General features: G+C 30.0%; 1 protein-coding gene and 1 pseudogene across 7 annotated transcripts; one reads left to right on the plus strand and one right to left on the minus strand.

The window, feature by feature from the left end:
* Window positions 1–11,723: 11,723 nt before the first annotated feature.
* Window positions 11,724–21,128, plus strand: EMB2191 (Cytidine/deoxycytidylate deaminase family protein). Of its 7 annotated transcripts, none has more exons than XM_068607785.2 (10): window positions 11,736–11,839; window positions 15,141–15,220; window positions 15,525–15,686; window positions 16,250–16,287; window positions 18,764–18,830; window positions 19,824–19,983; window positions 20,073–20,169; window positions 20,396–20,496; window positions 20,606–20,665; window positions 20,808–21,128. In XM_068607785.2, exons 3-9 carry the CDS (start codon window positions 15,639–15,641, stop codon window positions 20,641–20,643), a joined length of 549 nt encoding a protein of 182 aa, XP_068463886.2. In that variant the 5' UTR covers window positions 11,736–11,839; window positions 15,141–15,220; window positions 15,525–15,638; the 3' UTR covers window positions 20,644–20,665; window positions 20,808–21,128. The 7 variants fall into 7 exon arrangements, with proteins under 7 accessions (XP_068463883.2, XP_068463888.2, XP_068463886.2 ...); XM_068607788.2 differs by having other exon boundaries at window positions 20,778–21,045; XM_068607782.2 differs by lacking the exon at window positions 15,141–15,220 and having other exon boundaries at window positions 11,724–11,839.
* On the minus strand, window positions 12,605–13,827 carry LOC137805571 (ABC transporter B family member 13 pseudogene; annotated as a pseudogene).
* Window positions 21,129–22,254: the final 1,126 nt, after the last annotated feature.

A 22,254-nucleotide genomic window follows, 5' to 3' on the forward strand; every position in this document is an offset into this window, starting at 1 on the left:
CAAGTAGTAAACAAAATTTTATAATTTATATTTTTTTTCAAAAATTAAAAAATAAACAAGAATTTAAATAACTAATTAAAATAAAATCAATAAACTACAAATTAAAACTTAAAGATAAAATAAAACAAAAACAAAACACTAAAATGACACTAAGAGAAAATAAAACAAAAATATTCAGAAAAAGAAAAAAATATAAACAAAATAAAAACTAAAAACAGAATAGAAGAAAACAATAAAAACAAAATATAACGTACTTACAAGTAACAAATAAATACTAAGAATAAAATAAAAACAAAATAAAACTAAAACAAAATAAAACATAAGATTATAATCGTAAAAAAACTAACCAACTTACTTAAAAATAAAAACTAAAACTAGTAATGATAAATAATGAAAACAAATAAATAAAAACTACCTAAACCTAAATAAAACTACGTAACTAAACCTAAAAAGAACTAAAATAAAATCAAAACAAAAATAAAAATAAATTTGAAAATAAATAGAAATAAATAAAATCAAAATAAGAATTAAAATAATAACAGCAAAACAGAAAATTAAAATAAAATCAAAACAAATCTGTTTATAATAACACAAAATTAAAACAAATCAAAATAATTAAAATATTCACAATATTTAGGAAATTATACTCAATAAATCAAACATGTTCCCCGGCGTCAAAAACTTGATGACATTTTATGACAAGTGCATCGCATTTGTCAGAAGTAATAATTGTCCCTAAGGACGAATATCGATCTCACAAGGAACAATTATTACTTCTGACAAACGCGGTGCTTGCCATAAAATGTCATCAGTGATGGAACACCACTTCCATAATCTGATGTCTGAAATAAATAATTTTAAGTTAATGAATCAAAACTCCAAAACACCACAAAGGGAATATATATAGATTCCAATTCCATGGTTCCGAAGGATTAGACTTGAAGCAGTCTAACATCTTACAAAATTCATATTAAGAAATCTTACCGATCTTAATGTTATTCTCAATGCAGTTGGTGATGATCTTTTCATTCCTTTAACAACTGCACCTAACCATCTATTTCCTTCCTTGTTTGCTTCAACTTCCTTCAGATTGAATTGCATAGTTATATACAGGTGAACATCTATATTTTAACTTTACCTTAATTTGCATATATTTTCATGAATAAAAACAAATGAAGAGATTCAACTCTACCTACGTAATCTTCTTCAGTGAAGAGTCGTGCTCCACAAATTACAAATTGCTAGAGTTAATTTATCAAACCATTAAGACAACAAACCGTAATGAAATTCACCACAATTGAAATTTCTAAGACCCAAAAATCAACAGAAGAAAACCATACCAATCCAATCCAATCAAATCAGAGAACACTGGATAAATTGAACTTAGAAAGAATGTGAACAAACCTGAACAAATCCTTCCACGGAGGCGCCGATTGTGGCGATTTCGGATAATCGCGAAATGATTTTGTACAGCTTGGCGACAGGTTCGCGACAACTTCGTGGAGATGGTTCGTGAGGAGCGTTTGAGCGTTTAGGGCTTCGAGTTTAGACAGAGAGAGGTTTGAGTGTTTAGGGTTTGACTATGAGGGTTCGTGAGGAGCGTTTAGGGCTTCGTGTTTAGGCAGAAAGAGAAGTTTGACTGTTTAGTCAAACCAGATTTTCAAAAATAATTGGGAATAAACTAATTTCGGTTACCAAAAATATTTTAAAAAATAATTGGGAATAATGAGGGAAGGAAAACTTGTTTTTATTCTAAAGGATAATTGTGACGGTTGAAAATGACATATTTTGAAAGATAATTGTGGCGCTTAGTCAAATGACGTATTATACTGAAATTTGTGGCAGTTATTAATAAACGCCATTTTTTACATGATTTTTTGTAGTGCAAAATTTGGAACAAATGTTGGAATTGGTTAAGTAAAATTCCAAATTCAAACAATAAAGCTATATAAAATCTAGGGACCTAGGACAATTATATAAGTCTAACCAACTTTCAAGATAAGGTTAATCAAATTGAGAGAATATTTTTTTTCAACTGACTCCACCAAGATTGATGACAAAATCTCGAGAAAAAGAAGAGGACACAAATTCTATAGAATAAATAGGAATTTTCTCTGTTTGAAAATCTAATCAGATAAAAATGATCCTTGATTTTTTAGCTACTGTAGGGTGTGATTAGATTTTGAACTATATAAAGTATGAAGATAAAAACTTAGAAAGAAAACAAAGAGAAAAAGAAGAAAGCAAAAGTGAGAAAGAAAAGAGTGTTCATGTTACATATAATATCATGTGTAGGAATACTCTACAATATAGTTCACAATATAATAAAAAGAAATACTCCATAATATAGCTTGACTTGTTTAAAGGAATACTCCACAATATGACAAAAAGAAAACAAAATTGTAAGATATAGTTGAAAATAATTTTTAATTTACTTGAGATGTTAGAGTTGTTAAAGTTGTTAATTTGTTTTATATAAACATGAGAGAAAATATATGTTTTCAAATATATAAATTATGATTTTCAATATAATAACTTGTGTATATGTGATGAATACTAACTTTTGAAAACTATTTTATATCAAGCATTTTTATTAGAAATTCTCTTAATAATTTGTATTCAAAGAGACCTAAAGTGATAACACCAACATAAACATTACAACTCAATCTAAGCCTTTATCTAGGAAAAATAGAAAAATGAAGTAATATAAATATTCAGATTACTAAATCTTGGATGATAAGTTCTTTCGATTATGTGATAATAAGGTGCACAAAAAATCTAAATTGTCAAATCAAATTCATAATTATCCAAGCTCATATTACTTTCAAGTTCACTTAAATGGATTTATCTTAAATTGAAATCCATATTTTTAGATTTTAAGTCCAATCCATTTAATTAGATTTGGATTAGATATAAATTGGATACATTTTTGGATTATCCAAAATGGATTGGATTGGATTTTAAGTCCAACCCATGTCAAGTCGCGTTGACCCGAGCCTAGGTCAAGTTGAGTCATCTTAATCCCAACTCGAGTCAAGTTGTCTCAAGCCTAGGTCCAGTCGGGTGAGTCGATCTAGACCTAGGTCAAGTCGAGTCGACCTCGAACTAGGTTGAGTCAACTCAGCCCAAACTTAGGTTGAATTGAGTCAGTCCCAACCCAAGTCCAATCACATTGGTCTTGGTCAAGCTGAGTCGGCCTGGGCCCAGGTCGAGCTAAGTCTGTTGAATAAGATGCTTTGATGATTTCCAAATCAAGCTTGAAGAGTTGAAGGATCTGTTGTTGTGAGTGTTATTTAGTAGATTTTGAATTGTTAATTTACACCTAGTTATCATCTAAACTCATATGATTTTAAATCTCTTTTGATAGTTTTAGTTTTCAAATATGTGTTAATTTTAGTTAGTTGTGTTGCGATTTAAATCAATTGAAAAAATTTTATTCAAAGTTTGGTGACTATAACAAGTTTTTCAACCAGTAGATTTATTGTGACAACCGATCAAATTGCAGTTAGTGTTTTTGAAAGGATTTAAAAATGATTTATTTTGTTTTGTCTTTTTTGTAAAGCCAAAATAGTCGGTTATTTCAATAATTTAATAGTGTTAATTGATAAAATTGTTTGATTTTATGTTGTGTGAACATGTATAAATATTATATTTTGATATTTTGAAAGTTAAATATTATTTTTGATGTTGGAAAACTTATTGAATGATATGAATTTTTAAACGTTATGTGATTGAATGATATGTATTATATATAAATGATGAAAATTGTATGAAATTGATGTCATACATTTGAGATAATGTATGAGTTGTTGTTTAATGACATTAAATATGAAAAGCCTATGTTTAACATAGATCCTCTAGCTTCACTGATGATCTAAGTTATATAGACTAAGATATCAGGTGGTGAAAGTTAAGAGGGAGTTTATACACACCGGATTCCGCTGTTGACACTCAGTATTGGATGTTTGAACTTATCCAGATCTTTTCTCTTGGACTCGCTGATAATCTTTAGATCAAGTGTTAGTCTCTGGTATGGGCATACTTAATGAGTCTTCCGGAAGATGATGTATTCATGTGTAATTAGTGGGATTGAAATGAAATCAAATGATTGTGATTGAAAATAGATCCATGTGTGGTATATATGAATGGTGGAATTGGTATTGAAATTTTATATGACAACATTCAAAGAAATGTTTATAAATGATTAGTTTGGTTCTTTTTGCATGAATTAGATATGTTATGAAAGTTCTTTTCATTAACTTACCATTTCTTTTCTTGTTGTGTTTGAACTGCAATGACTGTACTAGGTACACAAGCATATGATCATACAAGTGTCGGAGGGTCTTGATAGCTTTAGGATGTAGTTTTGAACCTTATATTATTAATATTAATATTTCTATAAGTCATAATCTTGTAATAGAAATATTTTGAAAAACTCCAAGTCTGTATAGAAATCGGTAGAACTTGTATTGTAATAATAGTTAGATGTATTTTATAGGGTGTTACAAGTTAAACTAATAAGATACACTTAATTTATATCTATTTTATTTATTTTAAAGTAACTAAATATTTTTTTTAAATGACAACTATTCAATTTTTTAATACTATTTTTATAAAATTTATGTGAATATGTATTAAATTGTTTCATTTTTCTATTTTAAAATAAATTATTCATAAAAAGAATAAAATTATATATTTTTTAATGTAATAAAAATGTGAGTATACATGCGTGTTTTCTAGTTATATATAAAAAGATTAAATTATATACCACAATAATTTTATATATTATTACATTATATCAATAATTTTATGTAAATTAATAATTTTGTCATACAATTTTTGAATTTTATATTAGCATAATTATTTATGTTAAATTTTATTAAAATTGAATAATAAAAATTAAATAACTTCATATATCATTACAAGAAAAACTAGTTTTAACGGAGGTTTTTTTTTACATTATCTAGAGTTAAAACATCTATTAAGTCATTTACTCAATATTGCAGTTTCCTCCGTTGAACTATCCTTAGGGAATGCGTTTTTTGTGGTTTTTTTTAAACCTCAGGAAAAATCTTTTAGAACCCTGTTAAATATCATGGATTTAAGAATCTCCATAATATACCATGGGTTTAAAAACCTCCGTAAAATATCATGGATTTCAAAACCTCCGTCAAGTACAATGAGTTTAAAAACCTCCGTAAAATACCATGGATTTAAGAACCTCCATAAAATACCATGAGTTTCAAAATGTATGTAAAATACTATGAGTTTCAAAATTTTCGTAAAATACCAAGAGTTTCAAAATTTCCATAAAATACCATGAGTTTCAAAATTTTCGTAAAATGACTTGCCATTTGAAAGAACCTTCAAGCCCATTTTCCACCATCTCTAACAATCCTCCTTACTTCTCTCTTCCGTCGTAGACACACTGCTCTCCGGCATAGGCTCAATGGTCATTGACGACAGTCCTAGCAAAGAATAACAATTCAGCCACACTTATGTCTATTATATATAAGGAGAAAAAAACACTAAATAAGACATTTTTTTTCTTATTCTAATATTGCTTCTCCCATCACCTTATTGTCTCAACTTGGGTCACAAACCACTATTACCTAACTCGAAAACAATTGGTGTTTATCACTTCTTTATATATCCTAAATAATTGCATTGTCTATTAGATGTGGGTTTTAAAGTCATGTGTGTTATTGGCTAAAAATTGCAAAATCATATTGTGAAGAGAAATTAACTTTATTACTTCTCACTTTGACAATGAATTAATTATTAGATGCATTTTAAAATAAAGACCTTAATTTAAAATATTTCAAAATTATGAAATTAAATATTAACAATTATAACTGAAACTAAAATTGCACATAAAATATACGTACATAAAAACGAAAACAAATTAAGTCAGGTTTTTTGAAGTATGAGCTCATAGCAAGAAAAAACTAGGAATTATATAAACTAACTAACATCAATCATAAAACATATGTAAATACTGTTGAAATACTTATTATCTAAGATTAGTTGTTGAAATACTTATTATTCAAGATTAGTTGTTGAAATACTCATTATTCAAGGTTGTTTTGTTGAGTTTTTAAAAGTAAACTTTTGCAACTTTAGATAACTTATTTGTAAAGTTACACTTTCAAAATTTTAGAGAATTTAATTATAAAATATATAAAAACTATGTAATTTTTAATTATTTATAAACAAATTTAATTATATTTATTTATTGAAGTTTGAAAAATCTGGAGTGTTTTATTGAGGTCAGAGAGTGTGATGATGTTCATGTTAAGGTTATGATTCACTTAATGGTAAATACAAAAAAAATTATGATTTTACCCAAGAATTGAGTTGTTGAAATGGAGTGGAGAGAGTGATTGGAAATGAATGTTATTTTATTTGATGTGGGAATGGAGGGGTGAGGGTGAGAGTATACTCTCTTTCTTTTTGTTGTTGCCTTAAAATAAGGAAGTAAGGAAACAATTGAGAATTTGAGAGTTAGTTTGTACATAAAAACTGTAACATAACATTAATTTAAAAAATTAAAAAATAATTTTATTTTTTAAGTACATATGTAATGACAAACTCCGGATTTTGACCATGATTGGGTTCTTTTTTTGCTTTTTACCAAAATGGGGTCCGTTTAAAAAAAATTACAAATTTAGGCAAGTCGTGCCAATTCGACACGACTTCATATGCACAGATCGTCCCAATTAGAAACGACTCTGCCATGTCATACTGAAGTTGACACGACTTCTGCCCTGTCATACTAAAGTCGTGCCAACTTGGCACGACTTTTGTCATGTCATACCGAAGTTGTGCCAACTTGACACGACTTCTGCCGCGTCATATTTTTTTTTTAATTTTATTGTTTATATATTGGGTAGTAAGTTATGTAATGTTAAAAATTAATTTGATACATAATTTTCTAAGAGTGTTAGTTTTAAGGAACAAAAAATTGGATAATTGTGTATGGATCATGTTTGGATAATTAGCTTATTCAAACTTTGAGTCATTAACTCCTGAGGACGTTGCCACCGGACATGGTTTCCCACTAGCCAAAAAGTATATTTTGATATTTAATGTCTCATGTATGCAAATTTTTTGATATTTTGATATTTAATGGCGTCGGACATGATCCATACACGATTATCCAATATTTTGTTCCTTAAAACTAACACTCTTGTAAAGTTATGTATCAAATTAATTTTTAACATTACATAACTTACTACCCAATATATAAACAATAAAATTTTTAACAAAAAATATGACGTGGCAGAAGTCGTGCCAAGTTGACACGACTTCAATATGACGTGGCAGAAGTCGTGTCAAGTTGGCACGACTTCAGTATGACATGACAGAGTCGTGTCAAATTGGAACGATTTGTGCATATGAAGTCGTGCCGAATTGGCAGGGCTTGCCTAAATTTGTAATTTTTTTTAAGCGGACCCCATTTTGGTAAAAAACAAAAAGAAATAACCCATCATAGTCAAAAACCCAACAAAATACTTCCACATAATAATAAAATGAGATATATTAAATAGGGTAGAATCAGAACAAATAAATTTGTGTAAACAAAAAACGGTTATATAGAGAAATTCTCATAAATAATGCTTTTAATATATGTTATTATTTCTAACATGTATTTTCCATATATATATATATATATATATATATATATATATAATATGGCATGGTGGTGGGATAAAGGCACGAACGGATAGAGGCAAATGATGGCGGAAGGTGGGTTCACGCAGAAAACTACAACGTTGAAGTGGGGAACAATGGCAGTGCCACTAAGTTGATATTCACATTACTTTTTAGATAAATGATATCATTTTAACAATGTTAAATTGTGTTTTTTTACTAATACAAATTTAATTTACTGATTTTTTAAAAAAGTAAAATGACATTTCCCTTTTATTTTATTTAAAAGTATCATGTTGACTAAAACTTAAATAAAAAATATGAAAATTAAAAGTTAAATTTTTTAAGAAAAAATAAATAAATGTTTTATAAGAAAAATGAAGAATTTAATTATTACATATTAAATGTATCATAAAATTACACTATCACTAAATTATATATAAAACGTCTTAAAATATACAATATTTATTTATGAGAAATATTATTTTAATATAAAAATAAATAAATAATTATAAATATATATGATTAATTTTTATTTAACCTATTATTATATTCAATCAAGATTTCACTAAGAGTATACATATAAATAAAATAAAAAATATAATTTCTATGTCATTAATAATATAAGAGATGCAAATATTTTCTTTAAAATTGTATTGGAATGTAATTTTTTTGGTGAGTTTTCTCAACACATAAATTAATCTCATAAAATGTGTTAATGTTGTGTTAATAATACTTTATAAATCATAAACACAATATTTTTATGATTAAATCATTCACTTGATTGGTATTTTGAAGAGACTAAGAGAGATTTAATAATAATGAGATACAAATCATACTTACAAGAGTAATTGATATCATTTTAAACCTAAAATCTTAAGGTAATAGATATGTATGTTTTTTTTATATGTTGTTCAACTTTCTAATTTATACTAATTGTGCGACTTAGACTTCCATGTTTGAATTTTTAACAATCTCTCCCTCAAGTATGAGTTTCTTCTCCATTGAAATACTCCCTTTCAAACAAAAGCTTTTTTAACCTTGAGCACCTCAACATGTCAAAGGATATCATGAGTTGCAAACTTGCAACAAGACAACAAACTCATTACTAACATTAATAATTTCCAAAAGTGTTATAACAAAAATCAAACAACATATGAAATAATGCTTGTTGCAGATACAAGAAACAACAAAGTTCAAAAACCATAATATTACATGTCAACTCCAAGAGAAAGAAATGTAAATACCTTTGACAGTAGGATTTCACTAATGACTTTGAATGTCTCATTCCGAATCCATGTATGAGTCCTCTGATTCTTCAACTTGTCACTAGTTCAGGGTGTCACAACGAAGCTATTCATTAAAAATTTCAATGATTGAACCTCTCATACAATTGAATGTGAAGCTCTCGATGAGAATGGGGCTTCAATCAGAGTTCGAGTATGCAAAACTCTCAATTAGAGATTTCAGTTTTGAATTTTGGAACGAGGGATTTAGTTTTGGATTGGGTATGAATGCAACTTGGAAGACTGTGTTTTGGATTTGGGAACCAAACAAAGACGTGTTGAATATTTGAAAACAAAAGGAAAACATGTTAAACATTTGAAAATGAAAAGATTAATTTTTTAATTATATTTTATCCATGGATTAAATAATATTACCCATACTTCTTGTTTTCCCACCAACCTTTATCCGTAAGTAATAGTTCATTGTCAACACACTTTTCCATATTTTTTTGTCAATAATGATATTACATACAAATTTTCCAATAGATACAATAAATTTACATACAAACCTCATTATGTGGTAATTATCACGGGAAATTGAGTTTTTTCTTGTAATGACGGGATACAGTTGTCTAAAACCTTTGTCGATAACACTTTTGATACTGGGACCACCATCAGCTATGATACTATTATGATAAAGGAAACAACAACACAACAACCAAAAGTACCAAAGTATGTGAATTTGCAAGAACAAAAAAAAAAAACCTAAATCAAAGCAAGAGTATGAAAATGATCTTTTTAACCACAAAATTTCAATTGAAGATCCCAACGATTAAAATAAAAAACAATGTACCACAAACTTGCTATCCAATTTTCCAGCTCAATCCAAATGTTAACGAAACAAGAATCATAATTTTATTAAAGTTTTTTTTAGTAAATATGTCAACCAATTTTTTTGCTATTTTTTTTCTCTTCTTTCTTTTTCCCAAAAACTACTAAAATTACCACTTTCCTTTAACTTAGAAGAGTCATCTCCAATTAGATTAGATAAAACTAATTTAACAAATTTAAATTTATTTAATACATTAAAATTTAACCCAACATCAACTTCATACTTAAAAAAGTTATTCATCAAAAGCAAAACAATAAGGATCTCTATTTCAAAATCAGATGTTATGTTTTTATCATTTAGCATGATAAAATGAATTGAATTTTCCTAACAAACAAAGTGTAAATCTAATAACATCCTTCTAAAAAAAAATCTAAATAAAAAATACATTGAATATTAAATTACATAATTGTTTTCGCTGGTTGACTCTGGTGACAAACTTTACCTCCAGATGGTCTCCTCTTGAATCTGTTGTAGCTGGAACCGATCAAGTCAGTAAGAGCTTACTAAAATTCAAGAAGTATTCAATTTTAGTCTTAGAAACAAAATCCCTTTACCTGGGGTCTCAAACCCCTTTTATAACTTATCTCTTGTAACAACTTTTTCTCATGAGAATCTAATCTCAACCAGAAACATGCGTAACAGAAAACATTATGTTTATGGACACCTCCACTCAGGGTGCTACAACAAGAAAAAAATCTTATCTCTAATGAGAGCATAAAATAACAACAGAAAAAACACTTGCTAATGGGACACCACTTATCTTCAGGTGCTCACTACAGGAAAATATTCTGTGTTTACGTGGGCACCCTTACTCATGGTGCAACGTTATCTTTCATCATGCATACAACTTAATCACCACGTGTTCTAAATGCACACTTAGGTTAAAATATATTTACGTGACTTAACCACTACGCGTACTAACACACACCCTTCGGTTAATAAATATTTTTTACTAATAACCTTATATTAGTGTATGAAAATATTATTTTAATTATTCTCCAATGGACTTACTAACATAATTAGGCCGAACTCATGATCCATTTATAAGCCCAACAACCGAGCTGACCTACTCACACCGTACACCGAACTCTGACCACTGAGCACTTTCTCCAGTAGAATAATAAATCACCAAACAACATTATTTGCATTAATAATTTTTAATTTCATTGACATAGTTGGTTATTCCGATTTTTCACTCTATAAAAATTTGCCAACTCAATATGCAATGCAACACGCCCTAATTAATAAATAAATAACATAGTTAAAATACATTAAAATTTATTTAAATTTTAAACACAGTTTTTTTTTAAAAAAAATTGTATAATTGTTTTCGAGTGCAAGTGTTGGTAGCACGTGAGCTAATCTTGCTTAGTTCGTATGTTACATAAATTGGAAAAAAAATCCCACATTAAAAATTGTTTTAAATTAAAAACATATATACATACACAAGCTACACACCAATAAGAAAACTTAAACCCAAATACTCCACTCTAATTTCATAACCTCCTCTCACATTACATCGATTTCAAACTTCATCCTTAATCCTTTTATACTTCAATTATATAACACCAATGCTAAATAATAATAATTTTCACTATTAATATTATTATAATTATTATTATTTAGTTATTTCTTTCTAAGAAATTTTTTTTAGGGTACTTGACAAATTTAACTTATAGGGTAACTCATGCTTTTGAATTTTAAACTATTAAATCTAAATTATTTGATAAAACTAACTCATTAACTAATTGATAAATATAAAATAATATAAATTATTATATAAATAAAATTTATATTATCATGTAATTATAATTTTATATTTTTTTAAAATAGTTAAATTCTCACTTAACTTCTTAGTAATTTTATTTTTTTATGTAAATAAATTGATCTAATCAATTTTAATTAAATTACATTTATTTATTTAATTTTAATTGATTGATTGATGAATTTAAACATCACTGCCTCTCGAAGTCCCTCAATCGCTCAAAATCCGCTCTCGTCTTGCTGAATTTCGATCGACCAGATCACTGTTGCTCTGACATTGAAGCCCCACGCGTGTTCGCTCTAGGTAACCCCACTCCTCCCTTCTTCTTCAATTAATCATATTCTTGGTTGCTGGAATCTCATATTCATTCTTGTTCTCCTTTTTCCCTTTTTACGATTTTGGCATAGCTTTCTTCCTCATTCCTTATCTTCTTCTCCTTTGCATGTGACGCCGCTGCATCTCCCTTTCCCATTGCATTTCTTTTACCTTTTGGGAATGTATATGGTGCTTCCACAACCCTAGCTATGAAGTTGAAACCTTAGATTCCTCTACCCAGCAACACGTGTCCTATGTAATATTGGATTCACGTTTTGCCTATTTTGCTTTGTGGATTAAGTTTTCGTATTTTTCTTGGCGGGTTAAATTTATAAGTGTTTTGACTCATTTTTGGCAATTAATGAATAAATTTGAGCAATTCCAGAACATAATCTGTTCCTATTGTCTTTTAATTTTGAAACTTAGTATAGATGCATAAGCGATAAGAAATTAATAACTACAATCATAAATTCAGACATTAAACCTATCACTAACAACATGGCTTCTGCGCAGGTTTATACAACTAGTAATGTTGTGAAAGAAAATAAATATATAAAAGTAGGAGATGGTGACAACAATTTAGACTTTGGTCCTCTTCGAACCTCGTGGTCGGAGTATAGCAATTTTAGAACTAACATATACATCTTATACAGTTTGTATGAGTAAATATGGTAATAGTACTAATTAGACCTGGTTCTTACATGGGATGAGCTGTTTTATACCTATAATCTGAGTTGTTTTAACCTTATTTGATTAGGTGAGGTCAACTGCATGAACCATATGATAGTGTAGCACCGAGTTCAGCTCAAGTAGAGCAGTTTGCTCTTGCATGAGGAGATCCGTCAGCCTCTCATGTCTTCCCATTTCAGCAGCCCTTTCGTTTTGGAGCACTACAATGTTGTTGTCTGCATCATAAACAGTTGATGTCAACTACTAAATTGTTGTTCTACCCTCCATCAGTTAATCTAGAGCATCTTGGACTAGCCTCTCTGATTCTGTTTCTAGAGCACTTGTGCTTCATCCAACAAAAGAATGGATGGATCTTTCAGAAGCGCTCTAGCTATTGCAACTTTTGTTCTGCCGATGAATTCATGAGCATTTGCTGCTTTGGCTGCCTTCTTTACCTCTATTTCTAATGCCTCCTATTTTCCATACTTGATGTTTTCATAAACTCTGGTTGAGAACAAAGCGGGTTCTTGCTGAATCAATCTTTTTCTCATCCTTAAGGATCTCAAGTTTAGGCCTTTGATATCACATTCATCTATCAGGACTGACCCAGGGTCATAAAATCTCATTACCAAAGAAATCACTGTGCTTTTTCCCGATCCACTTTGTCCCACTCTACCAGACTCTTGCCTGCTGAGGCTCTGAGATTTAAGTTTTGAAATATGATGATGTCAGGTCACATAGGGTACTTGAAGCTAACATTTCTAAACTCTATCTCTCCTTTGAAATCAGTTATCATCTTTGAGTTGGGGTCATTTGGGGTGATGGATGTTCTCCTTTGGAGAATGCCTAAAACTGTCTGGGGTAAGAGCTAGTGTTTCTGCTATTGCCAGAGAAGTGATGATTAAGACCATGAAGGACTTAATGATGTCTCCAAAATTTGACTCTTCCTTGATTAAAACTGAAGCATACCAAAGGCCAGCTGCATTGGAACAGACAGCCAATAGCTGGGTTATGCCATAATCAAAACCTGATATGTGGCCCCATAAAAGAGCTTGTTTGTTCAATGCAGATGCAAACTGGATTGAGATTCCATCGTTGTCGTGCCAAACGCAGTTCGTATGTTGGCAATAGCTTCACGAGCCAAAGAGGTTGCTTTAGAGTAAACATGGCTGTAATGTCCTCCAATTAAACCCCTTGAGAAATAGTTGCAGCAAAAATAATTTAAACTTGCCATTCTTCTGTTGGTTGTGCACTGAAATGACACATGATTCACGCACTAAAACAAGATGCATAGAAGAGCAAATCATCCGTAAAGTGGTGTTATGAGGCTAACCTCAGTGATAGAAGCTTTTGAGAAAGGGAAGGTAGGCTACAACCACTGCTGTTAGTTTCCAACTCTATGTGAATCCAATAACGAAAGCTGTGACGGTGAGAGCTACATTTTGCACAATGGTTGAGAGTCTATCAGCCAGAGCACTTCTCACAAATGTTTCATCGGCAGCTAGCATGGCTGTTAGTGAGCCAGGGTTGTTCTCATCCTTAACAAACCATACAACTTCACTGTTGAGAATAACTGCAAGTTAAATTAATTACAATGCTTTAGCTACATAAAAAAAAGATGAGAGAAGAGGTCAAAAGATGAAATTAAAATGGTTAGTTTCTCAGGCCAGAAAACTTAATGCATGTGATTATAATAACAAGGCTTTTGCAGCCATGGACTACAATAATTTTATGCGTTGATAGTATATTAAAATAAAAAAGTAAAAAAAATCAAAAATCAAAGTAAATAATAAAATGAATATAGCTTAAGCCTTATTTCCTTTATAATATTTATAGGTTGCAAGAACATGGAGACACTTCATGAAAAGCTCTTAAATAACAATCTTTAATGGAATGATTGAAATAGAGAAAAGAAATAGATAGAAAAGAGAAGGAAAAAGAGTAACAAATGAGAGAAAATGAAGATGATTTGATTAAAAAGATAGAAGAAATATGAATGATGTATTTTTATCGTAATATTTTTTTTTCATTTTTTAAAAATATTTTAAAAAATAGACCCATAGTCGATTATGTGAATCTTATAAACAACTGAGGTTATTTTAATTGTGAGTGGTAGTAAAAGAGAGCACAACATTAGGTAATGAGACGAGTCCCTCCATCGATTTTTCAGTTTTTCTTTCTTTTTTATCCAACTAAATACAACTTCTTCTCCACTTGCTTTTTCTTTCTTTCGTGACAATCCCATTTTGGTGTCTTAATATAAAGAAAAGTAAACTACTAATCAGTCACTAATAATTGTTAATATGGTTTTTATTTAATACATAGAAATATATAATGGAGATCTTTCTATTATATATATATATTTATTATTCTAATTTTATCTTTAATTATATTTTAAAATAAAATAAAAATAAAAAAGAAAAAGAAATATAAATTATCATTTATTGAAAGTAACCCTACATACTTCAACTACTTCATAATACTCTTTTTTTCAGGCAAATTTGAATTTTTTTATTGTTATTCTAAAATTATTGTTATTTAAAATATAAATTATGTATATTAAATATACAAGCTTTCTGTGCGGGCTGTGTTACTGAAGAAAAGAGTTCGTTGTTGCCAGATTTCACCTTTGTCCGTGTGAAGAAGAGATATTGCCGAAGACACCGTTTGGCAGACTTGGACACTGTTTTTCGGAAGAGGGTTATAGTCTATTTACAGTCATTAGACTTAAAATATTGGATTAGTAGTTAGCTTAAGTAAGATTATTCTTAGATGACACTTTAATTAGCCTACATATTTTGAATATACTGAATGTAGAGTGATTTCATTCAAATTGTGGATGTACGATAGGGAGATGCTGTAATGGTAGAGAGGTTTATAACAAAATATGTTCGTGAAACTCACATTAAAATAATATTGTTATTTACAAAGTAATAAAAACCCTCTTTGTGCTGATTAGAGCTTTACATCCAAGTCAGTAATCACTTGTTCTCCTCTGTCACAGTTGCTGTCAAATGAAAGGGGGGTTTGGACTTGAGAGAGAGGGTGTGAAGTGAGTCACTAAGCGCTGTGCCTCTCTTTTTCTTCCTCTGAACCCCTGTTCTCTACATTTGCCAGGATGACCTCTCCTGAGACCCTTGCATTCATGGAGCTAGCTATACACCAGGTAATGCTTTGCAAACATTTTTATATGCACCATTCATTTCTGCAAGTATGCCTCTGGTAGGTAGGGTTGTGTTCTTTTCTGTAGGTGATAAATTCCATTGATAATTTTTTCAGAAATTAATGCTTATGTGGTTTCTTTGCTTATTCACCTTTATAACTCATTAAATTGGAAATGATGGGAGGCGGTGGAGTAAGTTGGTGCTAGGTTTTAGTGGAAAACAGTGTTTGTCTTCTTCATGACAGCAGTTGTTGCGTTGAAACTGACAATTTAAGCCGTCTATCTCCCTGACTATGTTGATTCTGCTTTCCTTACATTCACCATGTAATCTATGCGGAAATGTATATTCTTGCCTTTTTTATTATTATTGTTATTACTATTTCGTTGAAGGTGAGCCTTAACACAGCGGTAAGGTTGCATACACTGACCCTCCCTTGTACTTTTTCATAGCGAGGAGCCCTTTGGCATTGTGGAACACTAGTTTTAGTTGGTGTTATTATTATTATTATTATTTCATTGGATTGAACTCTTTTCATTTCTTGCTATTACTCTGATTTATGTGACAGGCAAGGTTAGCTTTGGATGCTCTTGAAGTGCCTGTTGGGTAAGTTACCTTCACAATTTCATGTTACTTGAATATTGTTGGAACTTGGAAGTGTAACTTGTAATTGATAAAGGTGTTGTTAGGATTGGAAAGTGTTAGGCAAGGGTGTTGACCGGCCTTCACATTCATCACTGGTGCCGGCTGATTGCATTAAGACAAGGAAATGCATTCTATGGTAATTGGATATTTTGTTAGATATTTGAAATCAGAAAATATTTTAGTATTTGTCTCTAATGGCTGAGGAAGAAAGAAGAGGGTGATACTTATTTTAATATTAAGGAAGATGACTGTCCTTTTGGACCATAAATATAGCTAAAGAAGTGCATAGGAGAGTGTGAGCTAAATGGGTCTCGGCGCTATGATGACTGTATACGTGAAAAAAGAGGGTGTAATAAGAAGTTGCTTAATTTTTTAATTTGATTTGGGACATGTGACAAATACTTGGATGACTCCTATTTAAAAGACAAGGTACTGATTAAACAGAAAGTCAATTACATGCATCAGTGGCTAAAGTCATTTCAAGTCAATAACAGTGGGATTTAATTAATCAAAAGCAGAGTTGTAATGACTGGCAACTGAAAATGTTTGGAGTCTCATATTGAGTAGGATAAGCTACTTGATTGATACTTACGCTTTAAGGCTTGGACTGTCCTCTTGTACTTAAATCCTAATAGTTGGTGTTTTCATTAAGAGTTGAGTTATGGAAAGGGCTACCTATGGGTTGGATTAAGGTGCAAACTGAATATTGATAGGTAATTAAAGCCATTGTTATAGGGAAAAAGGGGATGTAGTGTTAGGTGTCCCACATTGTGTAGGCTAAACTATTTGATTTGATACGTAAGCCTTTAGGTTCTCTCACTTAATGGACTACTAATCTTTTTGATTGAACTCTCGTCTTGGTCAAATCAATGAGTTCTAAGCGGGAATGTTTGAATATCATTGATCTCTTATGTATTGTACCAAATCCATGTTACAAAAGAATGAATGACTTGTTTAGACCAAGAGGGAGACGGAGGGAGTGGTGAATTGGTTTTTAAATATTTTTCAGAAGAAGTTCCCTTTCTTAAAGTTCTTTTTAAAACTCTTTTAAGACTGAAAAACTGAATGCAATTGTATTGGAAGCAAGACTGATACAAGATTGGATTGGGCACAAATAAAAGAAGACAAGCAAAAAAAATTGCTCAAGAGATATTATACTGGTTCAAATCAATAAAATCCTACGTCCAGTCTCAACTATTCAACCTTAAAATAGTTGGTTCCACTAACTTCAAAAGTTATTACAAAACAATAAACTCTTAAACACTTTCAAGAGGATATCAACCAAAACAAATCTTGATTCCAAGAGGATATCAACCTTATCAACTCTTTTTAACATGAGGATATTTGCCTTATCAACTCTTGATCACCAAGAACCAAACAATTGAACAATCCACTTACAACAACAAAGAATACAAGGAAAAATGTTATCAAATGTTCACTGCAGAAGCACACAAGGTTCAACAACACACAACCTTTGTTAGCAAATCTTGATAGTACAAATGAGAATGAGAAAATGCTTAGAAAAACTCAATTTAGATTGCTTTTGATCTTATATGTATCTTGTACAAACATTGAGTCAAATACTCTATTTATAGAGTTTAGAAAACACTGATTAAAAATTGTTACTGACTTGTTTTGATTATTTAACGTGTTAATCGATTATTCTTTTGAAAATCAGTTACAATATTTCTGGTTTAATCTATTATGGCACATTTAATCGATTAAACTATTGAGACATGGTTCCCAACTCTTTGCTTTAATCGATTAAAAGAGAGATGATCGATTATCTTGTTCTGAACCTTATCATGGATAGTTTAATTGGTTATTCAAAAACATAAACGATTAACAAGGCCACAAAACCATTTAACAACAAATTTTCTCTTTTCAGAACACATTTTCTTTTTAAGTCATTTTAGTATTGTTGTGTGCTGATTCTGATTATAACCTTGTGAATACATTGTTTGAAGGACACAAACAACAAATACAATGAAAGCAAAACACTTTAAAACATCTATAGCATCTTCATCTTCAATAATCATCATCATCAAAACATCTTCTCTTGAGGCTTTCCTCAAGACCAGCAATCCAATCATTGAACTGCTTTTCGAATTTATATATGAATGCCCCTTTTCATTGGTCTTTTTATTTTGGACAAAAAATAAGAAACAAATTGAGCAATTGGCATTAGACATTGGATTAGCATGTATATTTAGTAATAATGGCTTATTGTTTTCTCCTTTAACATCATAGTAATCTTGAGACATGGTGCATTGAACATTTACTTGTAATTCCTGGTATGCTTCCTATAATTTGTTGAGTGTAAAATTGGCCGAAGTAAATCTTTGTTCGTTAGTCATCTTGATTGGAGAGGCTATGTCTATCATTTCATTGGAACATTATTGCTTTGGTTTACGTAAACTGTGGTATTTGTTGCCAGATGTGTAATTGTTGAGGATGGCAAGGTTATAGCCACAGGCAGGAACCGAACTACCGAGACACGAAATGTAATTTGATCAATGATCTCTTCTCTGTTTTCATGCATATATTTTCTATCCTTTGGTTTCTATTTAGTTGTTCCTTTAATAATCTATTTTTGTTTATAACTGTGGATTACTTTGGAATGTTATGCTTTTCTACTGAAAACTTAATTAATTAGATTTGGTTTCTGTAAGTTTGCATAGAGGTCTTATTAGCATACATTTTTTCACAGTATAAATGCTAACTAAATTGAAACTGAAATTTTAAAATTGTATGGTTATGGAAAGTAATGAAGAAGTCTCCTTTGTTATAGCATGAAAAAAGTTTATTAAGTATTTACTGGGTATTCACTCAACCGTTGTGAATATTTGAGTAATATGAAGCTTGGCTCATATGCCACTGTACATGAATGGCGTAATTTCTTATTATCTGAATGCCCAATATTTATTTGCCCGGATGAAAATTTGTGGAAATATTTATAACAATTAAACACGTTATTAAATTTATAGTTACAAAAGCCCTACACAGTGAAAACTGATTTAGCCCTCCCACTCTGGCCTTAAAAACAATAAAATATTAATTTCTATAGTAAGCACACATTGCACGCCTCAAATGACAAAAAACATCCGAAATGTGATAATTTGTGAGTTGTTAATTGGTAATTGGTTCATATTTGCACGGAATTTACGTGTCTTGCATTCTGCTACCGGCTTTATTGACTTGGGTGAATGATCACACAACTTGTTAATGTTTGTTTTCACTTAGTCGTTGATGGCCCCGTATGTGATTCTTAGTTAAGTACTTCCATTTTTAATCATAAAGAAAAATATTTGATTGTTCTTGTCAATTTTTTGTTATCAAATAACTGTAAACAAAAAGCTTTCATTTTTTCTTACACAACTTATTAACAGTTATTTCAAGTTTCACACCGAAGCTTTATGCAATTCTTTATTCTACTTTTCTTTGATGTTCTTCGTTGCTGTAATCGTTTTATCATCCATAAATTTTCTTATTATCAGGCCACAAGGCACGCAGAAATGGAAGCTATAGACGTGCTTCTAGGGCAGTGGCAGAAAAATGGACTTTCAATGGCTGAAGTTGCTGAAAAATTCTTAAACTGCAGTCTTTATGTTACCTGTGAACCATGCATAATGTGCGCATCTGCTTTATCAATTTTAGGTATGCTTCTTCTAGTCTTCAGTTGAACAATCTATTACTGTTGCACTCTTTATATTGTCATTTCTAATTCATTTGTTTGTGTATTTCAGGTATAAAGGAAGTATTTTATGGCTGTTCAAATGATAAATTTGGAGGTTGTGGATCGATACTGTCATTGCATTCAAGTAACACCACACCAGTCAATAAGTATGTCTCTTAACTCAGCACCATCTATGCATGCCCTTGTCTTGATCTATTCTATTATTACTATTATTATTATTATTATATTTTGTACGGTGCAAGTTATTTACTGTTATTATTTTTACTTCGTAGGTAAATGTATTAAAGGTTGTTTATTCGTTCTTTCTTACATCTGTCCGCTACATCCACTAATGTATGTAAATAAACAATTCTTATTTTTTCTTATAAATAGTGAAGTTTCATCAGGAAAGAGTTTCAAATGTACTGGAGGTATAATGGCATCAGAAGCTGTCCTTCTCTTTCGAACATTCTATGAGCAAGGAAATCCCAATGGCAAGTTACTTTCCTTCTTTCTTACTAGCACACAACCTTCTAAAGCTTTAAGATATTGTTGATATGTTGTCCGTAAATAATATTTATGCTCTTTTTTATTTCTTCTCAGCTCCAAAGCCACACAGGCCTTTAGCACGTCAGGCATGATGTCTAATTTGTATATCACCAGGTTGGTTTCCTTCATTTCTGTGTACAAGGTTTTTGATTATGTATAGCTAAATATTGTTTGTTACTAATCCACTGGTTTGAATTTCTATTTTGTCTTCTAATATTTGTTACAGTTGCTGATATGGTTATCTGTCATGAACCAGGAATCTTTGCTACCGTAGCATATCAAGCTGGTGTTGAATGTCATACAAGGCCTTTCAATTCGAAAATCAACTTGATGTATGATTTAAAACAATTACTAGAAAGATAAATCACACGTTGTCGTTGTAGCTGATTCTTACTGGAAGTTCAAACTAGTTGCAAAACGGAATTGAAGCTTTTCAATTTTGTTAAATATTTTTTTAGTTTCTGCAAGGTGCAGTGAGTTTCCATTTTATTGTATACGTAATTCGTAGTTATGGTCTTTCTTTTTGGGGATTGGCTCATTCAGCCTCTAATATTAAGAGTATACATATTCTTTACTAGCTTACCTACAATTTAACAGTTCTACACAAAATATGTACTCGATTATTGCCTTGCTATTGTCTTAAAGTAAGGATTGTTACATGGATGTAATTGGCAATTTAAAAAGAGATTTAATTTACTTTTAGCTTAATAAGATTTTTGGATTATCCCTGATCAGACTTCATTTATTTTCTGGTTAAGCTAGATTTCTTGAGGCAAAGTAAGACACTGCTAGATCATACTGAAAATTAAAATAGCACAATTATAAAGAACCGTAAGTAAAATCCAGGGATAAACTTATTTAAACCTTTACTTTTTAATCAGTAGATAGGAAGCATGAGTTAGTCATTGATTAAAATACTAAGTTTATTCACATGCCTTAACTACTCTGCTTTATTGCATTGTGTAGAAGCATAAAAAGTCACTAGAAGTAACCAGTCAAACATTCTGCTTTACAAGTATGTTTTTTCTTTTTTTATTCGTCATCATATGTAAGGAAAAAAATTGAAAAAAAGGTTTATGAAAATTTGATAGTGATTAGATTAATGATAAATTTTAAAAAATTTTAAAAATAATATATTTATAAAATACCAAATTACTCTTATTATTATAAATTAATTTTACTTTAATATAAATTAGAATTTTATTATTGTTGCTGGTATTTTTAATTTTGTTTATTTTTATTATTACTATTATTATTTTTACGATTATATTATTATTAATATTTTTATAAATATATTATTATTAATAATATTTTATATTTATTGTATTATATAATATTAATTATTAATTATATTACGTTATCTAACATAACATAAATAATCTATCATGTTCATAATCCATAATCCATCATCTTAATACAAGGTACCAATGACATTATTTGTAGTACTGACGGATAGATATTTACAATATAAATTGAAGGATAACATGTATAATTTTACAACTTCTATCTTTGACTTTCTTCTTGTTTCTTTTCATTATGAGATGTGAAAAACAAGTTTTAACAAATCCGTTTCATCAAAATGCCAGAAACCAGAAACAAACACAACTGAAGGTGAAATGTGTGGTTTTTTTGTATGTACAGAATAACAATAGTTGCCTTGAAGTATGACCACCAATATTATGAACTGACGTGACAAAGAATTG

The sequence above is a fragment of the Phaseolus vulgaris genome, chromosome 3 (assembly GCF_051622355.1).
Source record: "Phaseolus vulgaris cultivar YP4 chromosome 3, ASM5162235v1, whole genome shotgun sequence".
Classification (NCBI taxonomy): domain Eukaryota; kingdom Viridiplantae; phylum Streptophyta; class Magnoliopsida; order Fabales; family Fabaceae; genus Phaseolus; species Phaseolus vulgaris.